The 14,133-nt window shown below is 40.2% G+C and overlaps 1 protein-coding gene across 1 annotated transcript in view; it reads left to right on the forward strand.

Moving 5' to 3' along the window:
* Positions 1–14,133, forward strand: part of CCDC67 (coiled-coil domain containing 67) — a 140,206-nt gene that overhangs the window by 17,352 nt on the left and 108,721 nt on the right. Inside the window, exons 3-4 of the mRNA XM_010855167.1 lie at positions 11,051–11,222; positions 13,251–13,346. Of these exons, the coding sequence (XP_010853469.1) occupies positions 11,051–11,222; positions 13,251–13,346 (268 nt within the window). The remainder of the gene's footprint in view (positions 1–11,050; positions 11,223–13,250; positions 13,347–14,133) is intronic.

Genomic DNA, 14,133 nt, shown 5'->3' on the forward strand with positions numbered 1-14,133 from the left:
TCCCCACAACTTAATCCCTGTGCTACAGGTCAGAAAATGGAGTTTCAGAAGGTGAAATAGATTATCCACAATCTTATGCCTGGTGGAAAGCAGGATCCAGGGAATTCAAAGTGTTTTTTGTTCCCCATCATCACAACTCCCCTTATTTCCACGCACATGCTTTCACCAGGGTCTCTGGTCACATTTGCTTCTGACTCTATAATAACAATGAAGATAAAGAAATAACAATAGTAGCTAAACTTTTTTGAGAGGTATGTCCCCCCTTGCTCTCTCATTCTTATTTAATCACCACAAAAATCCCATGAAATATATTGTCCTCATTTCACAGAGGAGGATCACCAAGTTCACAAAACTGGAAATTGGCGAGTCCAGCATAAGAAAAAAAAAAGAAAAGCATGTTTTCAAAAAAAAAAATGAGAATTAGACTTCTTAAAAAAACATTGAGACTTGAAAGTTGTGACATTGCATTTTATTTCTGTAAACTTCTTTCTTTGATTATTATGATGAAGGCTTTGGGATAAGGCCATTATAGGTACATCTAAGCATGCTTTATTGGAATAGGGGATATATACTTTCTCCACATCCTAACACTAAGCTTATCACAAATGAGAGTGAAGAATGGACTGAATATGAGCCCCCACCTCAGGTATAGAGTAAAAGTAGGCGCTGCAACGCCTCTATGTCAGCAAACCTCATGGTGACAATAAATTACAGTTTTTGGACAACAAAAAAAGTGCTTGAGAAAAAGTTGCTTTAACTATAATATAATAATTAATTTGGAACAAGGGCAACCATGAAGCTATGGCCTGAAGATCATGAGGTGATAAATTTTCCCTTTACTGTTTGAGGAGAGACGATTGGCTAAAGAACAGACTGACACCACAGACACGTCTGTGAAAGTGGGTTCTGGGAGCTCTCCTGGAGCCTCTCCCTTGGGCTTTAATCATGTTTCTGCTGAGCACTGTGTGATGTGCATGTGGGGACTGTGAGCCACCAGAGGAGAGCTAAATTCTGTTTCTTATTATTTTTACCCATTTCTCCTAGCCTCTGGCAGCCACCAGTCTGCTATCCGTATCTATGAACCCAATTTTATATATATATATATCTACATTCCTGGGTCAGGACGATCCGGTGGAGAAGGGAGAGGCTACCCACTCCAGTGTTCTTGGGCTTCCCTGGTGGCTCAGCTGGTAAAGAATCTGCCTGCAATGCAGGAGACCTGCGTTTGATCCCTGGGTTGGGAAGATCCCCTGGAGAAGGGAATGGCTACCCATTCCAGTATTCTGGCCTGGAGAATTCCATGGACTGTATAGTCCATGGGGCCACAAAGAGTTGGACCTGACTGAGTGACTTACACTTTCATTTTCATATCTGTATCTTAGATTCCACATATAAGAGAATATATATAGTATTTGTGTTCCAGTGCCTGACTTATTTCACTTAACATAATACCCTCAAGTTTCGTCCAGATTGTTGTAAATGGCAGGATATCATTCTTCTTTGTAACTGAGTAATGTTCCATTGTGTGTGTGTATGTGAACATGCACACACGTATACCTCATTTTCTTTATCTGTATATCCACCAATGGACATTTAGGTTTTTCCATAACTCGGCTATTGTAAATAATGTTTTCATAAATGAGGATGTGTGTATCTTTTCAAGTTAGTATTTTCATTTTCCTCAGATAAATGCCCAGAAATAGAATTGCTAGATTGTATGATAGTTCTACTTTTAATTTTTTGAGGAAACATCATACTGTATTCCATAGAAACTGTACCAATTTACATTTCCACCAACAGTGTACAAGGGTTCTTTTTTCCATATCCTTTCCTTGTCAATACTTTTTATTTCTAGTCTTTTTGAAATTAGCAATTCTAGCACATGAGGTGATTATCTCATTATGTTTTTAATTTCATTATGTTTAATGATTAATGAGCTAGAGCATCTTTTCATGTGTCTTTGGGCATCTGTATGTCTTTTTTGGAAAAGTGTCTATTCAGATCTTCTCATTTTTTAATCCCTTTTTGTGTATTAAGTTGTATGAGTTCTTGATTTATTTTGGGTATTTGCAAATATTTCCTCCCTTTTTCTTTTGTTGATGATTTCCTTTGCTATACAGAAACTTTTTAGTTTATTGTAGTCCCACTTGTTTATTTTTGCATTTGGTGTGAGATTCCAAAAATCACCATCAAGGCATATGTCAAGGAGCTTTACCACCTATGTTTTCTTTTAGGAATTTTATGGTTTCAGGTGTTACACCCAAGTCTTTAATTCATTTTAAGTTAATTTTTGTGCATGGTGTTACAATGTTGGTCCAGTTTCAATCTTTTGCATGTGGCTGTCCAATTTTCCCAACACCATTTATTGAAAAGACTGTTCTTTCCCCATTATTTGACCGTATATATGTGGATTTATTTCTGGGCTCTCTATTTTGTTCCATTGATCTGTGTGTCTGCTTTTCTGTGAATATCATACTGTTTAAATTATTATAGCTTATAACATAGTTTGAAATTTGAGAGTGTGATGCCTTCAACTTCATTCTTTCTCAAGACTGATTTTTAAGCTATTTAAGGGGTCTCTTATGGTTCTATATAAATTTTAAGATTATTTGTCCTATTTATGTGAAAAATCCCATTGGTATAGGGATTTTGATAGGGATTGCATTGCATCTGTAGATTGATTTGGGTGGTATGGACATTTTAACAATATTCATCCTTCCAATTTGTGAGCATGGGATATCTGTCCATTTCTTTGTATTGTTTTCAATTTCTTTAATGTTTTATAGTTTAAAATATACAGATCTTCCACCTCCTTGATAAATTTATTGCTAGGTATTCTTTTTGATGTAATCATAAATGGAATTGTTTACTTAACTTCTCTTTCTAATATTTCATTATTAGTTTATTTAAATAAGCAAGTTCTTGTGTATTGATGTTGTATCCTGCAACTTTACCAAATTTGTTAGTTTTTGATGTAGTCTTTAGGGTTTTATATATATATAATATATACACACACATATACATATTATGTCATCTGGGTATATTAATAGTTTTACTTCTTCCTTTCCAATTTGGATGCCTTTTATTTCTCTTTCTTGCCTAATTGCTCTGGCTAGGACTTCCAATACTATATTTAATGAAATTGGCAAGAATAGGTATCCTTATTCCTGGTCTTAGAGGAAAAGATTTCGGGTTTTCACCATTGAGTATGATGTAGGCTTATCATATGTGGCCTTTACTATGTTGAAGTACGTTCCCTCTATACCCACTTTGTTGAGGGATTTTGTCATAAATGGATGTTGAATTTTGTCAAATGCTTTTTCTGCATCTGTGTATTGAGATGATCACATGATTTTTCCCTTTATTTTGTCTCTGTGACATGTCACAATGACTGGTATGTGGCTGTTGAACCATCCTTGCATCTCACTTGGTCACAGTGTATGCCTGTTGAATTTAATGTTTTGTTGAGGATTTTTGCATCTGTGTTCACCAGGTAATTTTCTTTTCTTGTGGCATTCTTACCTGGTTTCAGTATCAGAGTAATGCTGGCTTCATAAATGAGTTTGGAAGAGTTCCATCCTTTTTTTTTTTTTTTAAGAGTTTGAGAATGATGGTATTTTTGACTGTTTGGTAAACGTCACCAGTGAAGCAATCTGGTTCCAGACTCTTGTTTGTTGGGAGGTTTTGAATTACTGATCCAATCTCCTTATTAGCAGTCAGTCTGTTTAGCTTTTTTATTTCATTATGATTCAGTCTTGGTAGATTGTATGTTTCTAGGAATTTATCTATTTCTTCTAGGTTGTCCAATTTGCTAATTTATAATTGTTCATAGTAGTCTCATGTTCTGTTTATTTCTGTGTAATATGTGTTGTTGGGCTTCCCTTGTGGCTCAGCTGGGAAAGAATCTGGCTGCAATGTGGGAGAGCTGAGTTCGATCTCTAAGTTGGGAAGATCCCCTGGAGAAGGGAAAGGCTACCCACTCCAGTATTCTGGCCTGGAGAACTCCATGGACTATAGAGTCCATGGGATTGCAAAGAGGCAGACATGACTGAGCGCCTTTCACTGACTTCACTTCACAATATCTGTTGTAATTTCTGTTGTAATAGCTCCTCTTTCATTTCTGATTTTATTTGAGTCCCTCTCCTTTTTGTCGGTGAATCTAGCTAGAGGGTTGTCAATTTTATTTATCTTTTCAAAGAACCAGCTCTTAGTTTCATTGATCTTATTTACTTACTCTCTTTTAACCCTTATTTTACTTATTTCTGCTCAAATCTTTTTATTCTATTTCTTCTAGTTTTTTTTTTCCTCTATTTCCGTGAGGTGTAAAGTTAGATTATTTATTTGAGCCTTTTTGTTTCTTGAAGCTAAGTATCTATCATGGTAAACTTCCCTCTTAGAACTACTTTTGCTGCATCCCATAGATTTGGAAAGTTGTGTTTTCACTTTCGTTTGTCTCAAGGTATTTTTTTTGTTCCTCTTTTTATGTCTTCCTTGAACCTTTGGCTGTCCAGTGGCATCTTGTATAACGTCCACATATTTGTGAATTTTCCGGTTTTCCTTGTGTAATAAATTTCGAGTTTCATACCGTTGTGGTCAGAAAAGCTGCTTGATGTGGTTTCAGCCTCTTTAAATGTAGCGAGCTTGTTCTGTGGCCTAACATATAACATAGCTTGGGGATATTGAGAAGAATGCATTTCTGTTGCTTTTGGATCGAGTGTTTTGTAAATATTTGTGATCTCAAATGCTGTTAAAGGCCGATGTGTTTTAGTTGATTATCTGTCCTGTGTATCCATTGATGTAAATGTAGAGTATTATAGTCTCCTGCTGTTGGTGTATTGCTGTCAATTTCCCCTTTAGGTCTGTTGATATTTGCTTTAGTTAGATGCTCCTCTGTGGGCTGTGTAAATATTTGCAAACATTACATCTTCTTGTTGGATCGACTTCTTATTCATTGTATAATGCCCTTCTTTGTCTCTTGTTACAGTCTTTGTTTTAAAGTCTATTTTGTCTGATAAAAATATAGCTATTCCAACTTTTTTTTTTGTAGTTTCCATTTGCATGAGATCTCTTTTTCCATCCCTTCACTTTCAGTCTATATGTGTCCTTACATCCAAAGTGAGTCTCTTGTAGGCAGCATATAGATGGGTCTTATTTTCTTATCTATTCATCCACTCTGTGTCTTTTTTTCTTCACTCTGTGTCTTTGGATTAGAGAATTTAGTCCATTTGCATTTAAAGTGATTATTGATAGCTGTGCACGTACTGTCATTTTGTTAATAGTTTTCTGACTGTTTTTGTGTTTCCTGTCTGTTCCTTTCTTCTTCTTTTGCTGTCTTCCTTTTTTGAGTTGATGACTTTCTTTCAGTTCAGTTCAGTCACTCAATCCTGTCCGACTCTTTGCGACCCCATGAACTGCAGCATGCCAGGCCTCCCTGTCCATCACCAACTCCTGGAGTTCACTCAGACTCATGTCCATCGAGTCGGTGATGCCATACAGCCATCTCATCCTCTGTCGTCCCCTTCTCCTCCTGCCCCCAATCCCTCCCAGCATCAGAGTCTTTTCCAATGAGTCAACTCTTCGCATGAGGTGGCCAGAGTACTGAAGTTTCAGCTTTAGCATCATTCCTTCCAAAGAAATCCCAGGGCTGATCTCCTTCAGAATGGACTGGTTGGATCTCCTTGCAGTCCAAGGGACTCTCAAGAGTCTTCTCCAACATCACAGTTCAAAAGCATCAATTCTTTGGCCCTCAGCTTTCTTCACAGTCCAACTCTCGCATCCATACATGACCACTGGAAAAACCAGAGCCTTTACTAGACGGACCTTTGTTGGCAGAGTGATGTCTCTGCTTTTGAATATACCATCTAGGTTTGCCAGTATGCTTATATTTCTTTACCTTTTATATATTTACTGGAGTTTTTTTGCTTTGTGGTTATCATGAGGTTTGCATATTAACAATTTATATCTATAACAATTGATATAAAGTTGTAAATAACTTAAGTTTGATACCACTGTAAAGCTTAACCTTCATACTCTTCCCTCTGCTGCATGTCATGTTTTTGATGTCACAGTTTACATTTTTTCATCTTGTCTATCCCTTAATTAGGAGAAGGCAATGGCACCCCACTGCAGTACTCTTGCCTGGAAAATCCATGGACGGAGGAGCCTGGTAGGCTGCCGTCCATGGGGTCGCTAGGATTCCGACATGACTGAGCGACTTCACTTTCACTTTCACTTTTTACTTTCATGCATTGGAGAAGGAAATGGCAACCCACTCCAGTGTTCTTGCCTGGAGAATCCCAGGGACGGGGGAGCCTGGTGGGCTGCTGTCTATGGGGTCGCACAGAGTCGGATACGACTGAGGCGACTTAGCAGCAGTAGCAGCAGCATCCCTTAATTATTGAAATCATATTTTTGTGGTTTGTGTTTTTAAATCTTCATGCTAGCTTTATAAGTGATTAACCCACTACCTTTACTATATATTTACCTTTCCAGCGAGATTTATTATTTCAAACGTGTACTTGTTAGTGATCAGTGCCCTTTCTTTTCAGCTTAGAGAATTTCCTTTAACATTTCTTGTCAGGTCAGTTTAGTGGTGATGAATTCCTTTAGCTTTTCTGGAAAACTCTGTATGTTTTCTCAATGATAACTCTGCCAGTTGGTTTTCTTTATTGAAAATTTTTTCCTTTACTACTTTGAATATATTGTGCCATTATATATTTAGTACAGCTAAATAATAGTAATATACCTAAGACAAATAATATGTTAATACAGTTTAAAAATGAGTTTTATTGAAACATTTTGGAAAGGTTAAAATCTGATAAGATTGCTCATCAGTTTTTTCGAAACTCATTTTCTTAGGCTTATCCACGGTGCATGAAGCAGTCTCCTCTTTATTCCTTCTCCGTGCTTCCTTTCCCCTCTCTCCTTTCTCCATGGTGACTTCTATATTTGTCTTTTAAGCCAAATCCCCTCTTCTCTTTCCCAAGCTAAAGATCCATTTCTGTCATATATCTCTCGTGTCCTGAACTAAGCTCACTCTTTTTTTAAATAAACAACCTGATATCCACTTCTGTTTTCCCAATTGTTGATGGATGGACTACATTTCAGGTTGCCTAGAACTGTCACTGTTTGTATCTGTTGTCCTGAAATAATAATTAATAGTTACCCTTTCACTTTTAAAATTATCCTGGGTTAATAACAAATCATATGTCACCATAGCTATCTGTCTGATTAAGTTCTGCCTTTTAAGAACCAGCCCTTCAGCCACTGTTAAAGGACTTTGGAGTGGCAGGCATGTCCATGAGTCTTACCCCAGCTCCTGTTTCTCTCTCCACATCCATCCCCCTGCCGTTCCTCCCTGACACACTTGCCCCTACTTCCTCCGTTTATATCATCAGCTTTCTATTTTGCTGTCCATCTCCAAGTAATGATGTCCTGATTGTTTTAACTCTAGGATCCTCAGACTGGTATGTTACCCTACGAGTCTCAGTGCGCCCCTCCCTTTCTGGCTTAACGCCTTTAGACCCCTAGCCTTCCTCAGAACCCTGCACTTGTGAATCGCTCCCACGGATAAGCCCAATAGTTAGGGCAAGGGTTTACCTGCCTTACGCAGTGTATTAGACACAGTCCACCCAGTCTCCAGTGCTGAAAGCCTTAGAGAAATGACTTTTTTCTCATTCAGCTCCTCAGTCAACTTTTATAAAGTTGGAATAAGATCTGCTTTATGGGATATTGTGAGGATTCATGAGAGGAAGTACAGCAGAGTAATTAGCATAGTGTTAGCATTTAGCTAAAGAAAGAAATGAAAATATAAATGTTAGTGTCCAGACAATGAAGGAGGCTAAACTAGTCCTTTGTCTTTTATTTTAAAGTTCACTAGATTTAGGAGCAAATATTGATACTGAGGGGGCTTCCCTGGTGGCTTAATGTTAACAAATCTGCCTGCAATGCTGGAGACGTCCTGCAATGAGGGTGACAGGGGTCTGATCTCTGGGTGGGGAAGATCCCCTAAAGAAGGAAATGGCAACCCACTCCAGTATCCTTGCCTGGGAAATCCCATGGACAGAGGAGCCTGATGGGCTACAGTCCATGGGGTCGCCAGAGTCGGACACGACTTAGCAGCTAACCAACACCAAACAGCATGTACTTGATGCCTTTGTTACCAATGCAGAACCTGGTGTCTGTCCTAGACTTGCTGAATCTGATCAGTGGGGGTGTGATAGACGATTCTCTCCAATCTGTGCAAGGTGTGCAAACACCGAGTGGGTAGTTGAACTAGAGGACTTGTAAAAGTCCTCCCACCCTGAAGTCTAATATTCTTACTTTTGTATAGCATAGTCATACCCAGGAAATAAACCCTTCATTCATTTATTTCACAGTATTGGTTGAGTGGCTCATAGCAATGCCACTTTCTTCTTTAGGCCTGTGTTTTACTCCCACAGGCATGGCTCCCTCCTAGATGCCCGGGAGATAGTAATGGAGAACACTTGTTTGTTGACTCAGAGATTCGCTGAGCGCCTGCCATGTACTGCAGCGCTGTGCCCAGCCTTGGTGAGGTGGTGATGAGCAAGACTGACAGAGCCCCTTCCCTTCAGAGTTTACACCAGCAGAAAAAATAAACCAATTGTGTTTACAGTAAAGGGGATACATGTTGTTACGAAAAAGAAAATGGTGTGAAAACCATTCTTTTTGTTCTGTTGTTTTTCCCCACATCAGAATTCCAATTAAAATCCAGTCACATTATTCATAGAGGAATTAGTAATTCCTCTCCTCAGACTGGTTTTAGGTTTTAAGTAAAAACTGAGAGCCTTTGGGCCCTAGCCCAGGAATACTGGAAGACTCAGGATGCATTTTTGTACTTAAAACCGCTCTGGTGTCACAACTGGTATGAAGGCTGTTAAATAAGCCAGTCAAAGGTACATCCCTTGTTCAGGTTGACTCTGGGTATTTTAGAAAGGGATTCCAGAAGTTCTGAGTCCTTTGAGTTCATGTACCTGTTTCAAACCTTATCGCAACAGAGCTCATTTGTACTACATTTTTCAAGGAAGTTCTTATTCAAAACATGAAGATGTTGTTAATGTAGACCCTGCAGTAACTGCAATAGTAACAAAAAAGTCCACCAACTCTGTTATCAGTGTTCCTTATCACCACTGTCCTCAGCACTTTAATAGAGAAAATGAAAATTTTCAACTTTGCATGTTACATTACAAACAAAACCATAACTAAACAGAGAGAGGAAGAAGAAAAAACACCCTGTCTTTTGCTGTGGATACAGGAAGGCACTTAATTTAGAAGCAGCTGTCTAGGATCTAGTTCTGGCTGTTCCATTAATCAGTGTGTGACCTCGATGGGTCTGGGCTTCAGTTTTTTAAAATGCTAAATGATCCTTAATTAGCCCTAAAATTCTCATTCAATGAAACTAGATGGAGGAAATGGTGTCATTTTATACTTGCCTCTCCTGCCTTCCTCCCAGCTACACAAATACGTCAGAAGCCCCATCACCACTGAACAGATGGATACTGAAGCAACTTGCTTCTCTAACCTGGACGTTTGTGCGTGCCTTAAGCTGAAGCCTGAGACCTCGACGTCTACCTGCTTATCTGGACTGAATGAGTGAACTGACACCAGGTCCTTGGGGAGTGCTGCGCTTCTCGGAAGGAGAGCCCTGCCCTGGGAGCACTCACAACCTCAGCAAGTCTCAGCCTCAGTAATGCTAGTTCGCAGCAAGGGTCCTGTTTCAAACACCGTAGACCTTCCTAGGACCAACTATTCCTACGTTTCTGACTAATAATATCTGCACTGTCTAAAATCTTACATTACCCTGCCCACATCTGCCCAGTCAGCTTTCTTCCAGCAGACATCACCGGCCAGATGGCATCAAGCTTCTGTCCTGAAGGAGCAGCAGTGTAGCCCAGGTGCCTGTGAACCTGGTCCTGCCTCGCCTGGGTCTGTTCCTCTGCCCCTGGCAGGCCTTGTGAAGCCCCAGTTACCTGCCATCAAACCTCCTCAGGTTATGATAAGCACATAGGCATATGTAAGAGGTACATGTAAGAGGATGGAATTATTTTCTAAATATTTATGTATTTATTTGTTTTTGGCTGCATTAGGTCTTAGTTGCAGCATGAGGTCTCAGTAGTTGTGATTCATGGGCTTTAGTAGCCCTGCTGTATGTGAGATCTTAGTTCCCAGACCAGGGATCAAACTCGCATCCCCTGCATTGCAAGATGGATTCTTAAGCACTGGACCATGAGCGAATTCCCTGGGATTATTTGTTAGAATTCTCCTCAAATTAGCCCACTCTAAAATTTATTATTTTTCAGTTCAGTTCAGTTCAGTAGCTCAGTCGTGTCTGACTCTTTGCGACCCCATGAATCTCAGCACGCCAGGCCTCCCTGTCCATCACCAACTCCCGGAGTTCACCCAAATTCATGTCCATCGAGTCGGTGATGCCGTACAGCCATCTCATCCTCTGTCGTCCCCTTCTCCTCCTGCCCCCAATCCCTCCCAACATCAGGGTCTTTTCCAATGAGTCAACTCTTCACATGAGGTGGCCAAAGTATTGGAGTTTCAGCCTCAGCATCAGTCCTTCCAGTGAACACCCAGGACTGGTGTCCTTTAGGATGGACTGGTTGGATCTCCTTGCAGTCCAAGGGACTCACAAAGGTCTTTTCCAACACCACAGTTTAAAAGCATCAATTCTGCAAATTAACTTTATTTACTGTGGCCTTATTTCTGATGTAATCCAGCGATACATAGGAAGAGAAATGCAGATTATAACTATCAATATATTAACTTTATCAATATATTGCATTAAATTATGGCACAGCTGTACTTTTTTAAATGCCAGTGAAAAGTATATACTCTGTTAGCTCTGAAATTAGCTTTTAGTTTTAATTTAAAATGTTAACCTCTAATTTTCAGAATTCTTCCTATTTAAATAATTGAAAATTTTGAGAAAATAATGATCAAGATATTTAAAGCAAAATCATAAGTTTTCTTGTTCTCACATTTCAGTCTTTTAAAATATATTTCACTTTTCTACAATTGCCAGAGCTTCTCCTTGTGAGGCAGAGCTTCAGGAATTAATGGAGCAAATTGACATCATGGTAAACAACAAAAAATTGGATTGGGAAAGGAAGATGCGGGCTCTGGAGACGCGATTAGATCTTCGGGATCAAGAGTTGGCAAATGCACAGACGTGTCTGGAACAGAAAGGTCAAGAGGTACTGTGTAGCTGTGTTAATAAATTGTTCATTCCTCAGACTGTTATAAATAGTGCTAGTTCCGTCAGAATGCATTTTTCATTACACATACTTTGTATAGGCATCAGCAATAGCTTGAAATGCCCTGAAATTCTGTCACAATGTGCTAAATGTATGTGTTCTATCAAATAAGTGGCAAGCAGAGCCTAAACCTATAGAAATTTGCCGATGCAGACAGACAGAGTCCAGTAGATGCCATCTAGGAAAGTAAACATTTGACATGTATGTGAATACTGTTTTCAAGCAAGGATGTCATTGCTTTTGTTGCTACAGAAACAAAGTAGCCATCAGAGCTGTGCCTTTGGAGCAGGCAGAGTTCAGGAGCATTTGCCTTTTCTCATCTGCTAGAAAAGTCTTTCCTAAAAGAAGTGAAAGATAAAGCCTTGATTGTAGATCAAGAGAGAAGAGAGTTCGGTGAGGGGGGTATATGTATGCCTGGGTGCCCACATGGCTCAGTGATACAGAACCTGCCTGCCAATGCACGAGACACAAGAGACGCAGGTTTGATCCCTGGGTTGGGGGGATCTCCTGGAATAGAAAATGGCAACCCACTCCAGTATTCTTGCCTGGAGAATCCCATGGACAGAGGAGCCTGGTGGGCTACATACACTCCATAGAGTTGCAAAGAGTCAGACCTGACTGAGTGACTGAGCACGTGCACCGCTTAGGAGGAGTGTCCTGGGCCCGGGGAGCCTGCTTGCAGCCAAGCTAGTGAAGCTAGAGGGATGTCTGAGTGCTCTCGGGCCTGCTGCGGAGTTCAGCAAAGTCATACACTTCACCTAACGTGGACTTTCATGTCTGAGTTTTCTTTGGGACCAGGCGTAAGGCAGGTTTACTCATCATATGCTAATAACTAAAACGTCAGCAGTCAACTTGTTCCACAGCTGTTTTTCTACCTCTGCTGGACTCAGTAGAACTTAACTTTTTGTCTTGGTTGACTATGTTATTGTTTGGCCCAGTTAACGTGGTTATCAGTAGAGGCGGGTCATGAGATTGCACATGCAAGGGACTACTTTCTGACTTTTGGTCCTGTCACAACCCAGATGTGCAAAGAAGCCTCACGTGCTGTTTAAGCAGACAAATTCTGTGAGCCAAATCCCTATGAACTCCTCTTAGACATTTTTTCTTTTTATGTTTTTTACTTTGCTGGGTCTTTTTTGCTGCTCCGGCGCTTTTTCTAGCTGTGGCGAGCCGGGGCTACTCTTGACTGCACCAGCTCCTCATTGTGGTGTCTGCTCCTGTTGCAGGGCACAGCCCCTGGGCCCATGGGCTTCAGTAACTGCAGCATGAGGCTCTGCAGTTGCTCATTGCGGTGTCTGCCCCTGTTGCAGGGCACAGCCCCTAGGCACACGGGCTTCAGTAACTGCAGCATGAGGCTCTGCAGTTGCTCATTGCGGTGTCTGCTCCTGTTGCAGGGCACAGCCCCTAGGCGCACAGGCTTCAGTAACTGCAGCATGAGGCTCTGCAGTTGCAGAGCCCGGGGTCTCGAGCGTGGGCTCGGTAGTTGTGGTGCAGGGGTTTAGTTGCTCTGCAGCACATGGAATTTTTCCAGACCAGGAGTTGAACTCATGTTCCCTGCATTGTCTGGTGGATTCTTACCCACCGCACCACCAGGGAAGTCCTATTTTTCTTTTCACTTTGTTAGTTTTTAATTTAAAAAAAAAAAGGTAACAATTATTCCATAACACCACTACAACAGAGCTCCCGTTGAAGGCAGCAGAGCCTGAAATAAAGGCTGAAATGTGTTGGCAGGAGTTCTGCTGCAAGAGTGATGACATAATGCTCCCAAAAAGACAATGTGAAGTAGATTTTGAATCTTGCTTTAATGTGCAGTAAGAAGACTCAAGATCTATACCATACTGTGCTAATGTGTACCCAGTGGAATAGCCCTAGCAACATCTGGTTTTTGTGAATTTAATTATTAATGACTATTCTAAGATTTTGCCAGGCAAGATTTAGAAAAATTAAAATTTTTTATTCTTAATGCAGGTGGGTTTACTTAGACAGAAGTTGGACAGTTTGGAAAAATGTAACTTAGCAATGACTCAGAATTACGAAGGACAACTACAAACCCTGAAAGCTCAAGTAAGAAAACTTATTACAATTTAGTATCATGTTTTGATATGTGTTTTGACCTATAAAGTGTTGTTAATTTTGCTAAAGACCTCTTGATGAAAGTGAAAGAGGAGAGTGAAAAAGTTGGCTTAAAGCTCAACATTCAGAAAACGAAGATCATGGCATCTGGTCCCATCACTTCATGGCAAATAGATGGGGAAACAGTGGAAACAGTGTCAGACTTTATTTTTTTGGGCTCCAAAATCACCGCAGATGGTGACTGCAACCATGAAATTAAAAGACACTTACTCCTTGGAAGGAAAGTTATGACCAACCTAGATAGCATATTCAAAAGCAGAGATATTACTTTGCCAACAAAGGTCCGTCTAGTTAACGCTATGGTTTTTCCAGTGGTCATGTATGGATGTGAGAGTTGGTCTGTGAAGAAAGCTGAGCACTGAAGAATTGATGCTTTTGTTTAATTTTCTTTTTTTTTAAATTTATTTTAATTGGAGGCTAATTACTTTACAATATTGTATTGGTTTTGCCATATATCAACATGAATCCGCCACGGGTGTACACGTGTTCCCCATCCTGAACCCCCCTCCCATCTCCCTCCCTGTACCATCCCTCTGGGTCATCCCAGTGTACCAGCCCCAAGTATCCTGTATCCTGCATTGAACCTGGACTGGCAATTCGTTTCTTATATAATATTATACATGTTTCAATGCCATTCTCCCAAATCATCCCACCCTCTCCCTCTCCCACAGAGTCCAAAAGACTGTTCTATACATCTGTGTCTCTTTTGCTGTCTCTC

This window comes from Bison bison, unplaced genomic scaffold (assembly GCF_000754665.1).
Source record: "Bison bison bison isolate TAMUID 2011002044 unplaced genomic scaffold, Bison_UMD1.0 scf7180017864356, whole genome shotgun sequence".
Taxonomy (NCBI): Eukaryota; Metazoa; Chordata; class Mammalia; order Artiodactyla; family Bovidae; genus Bison; species Bison bison.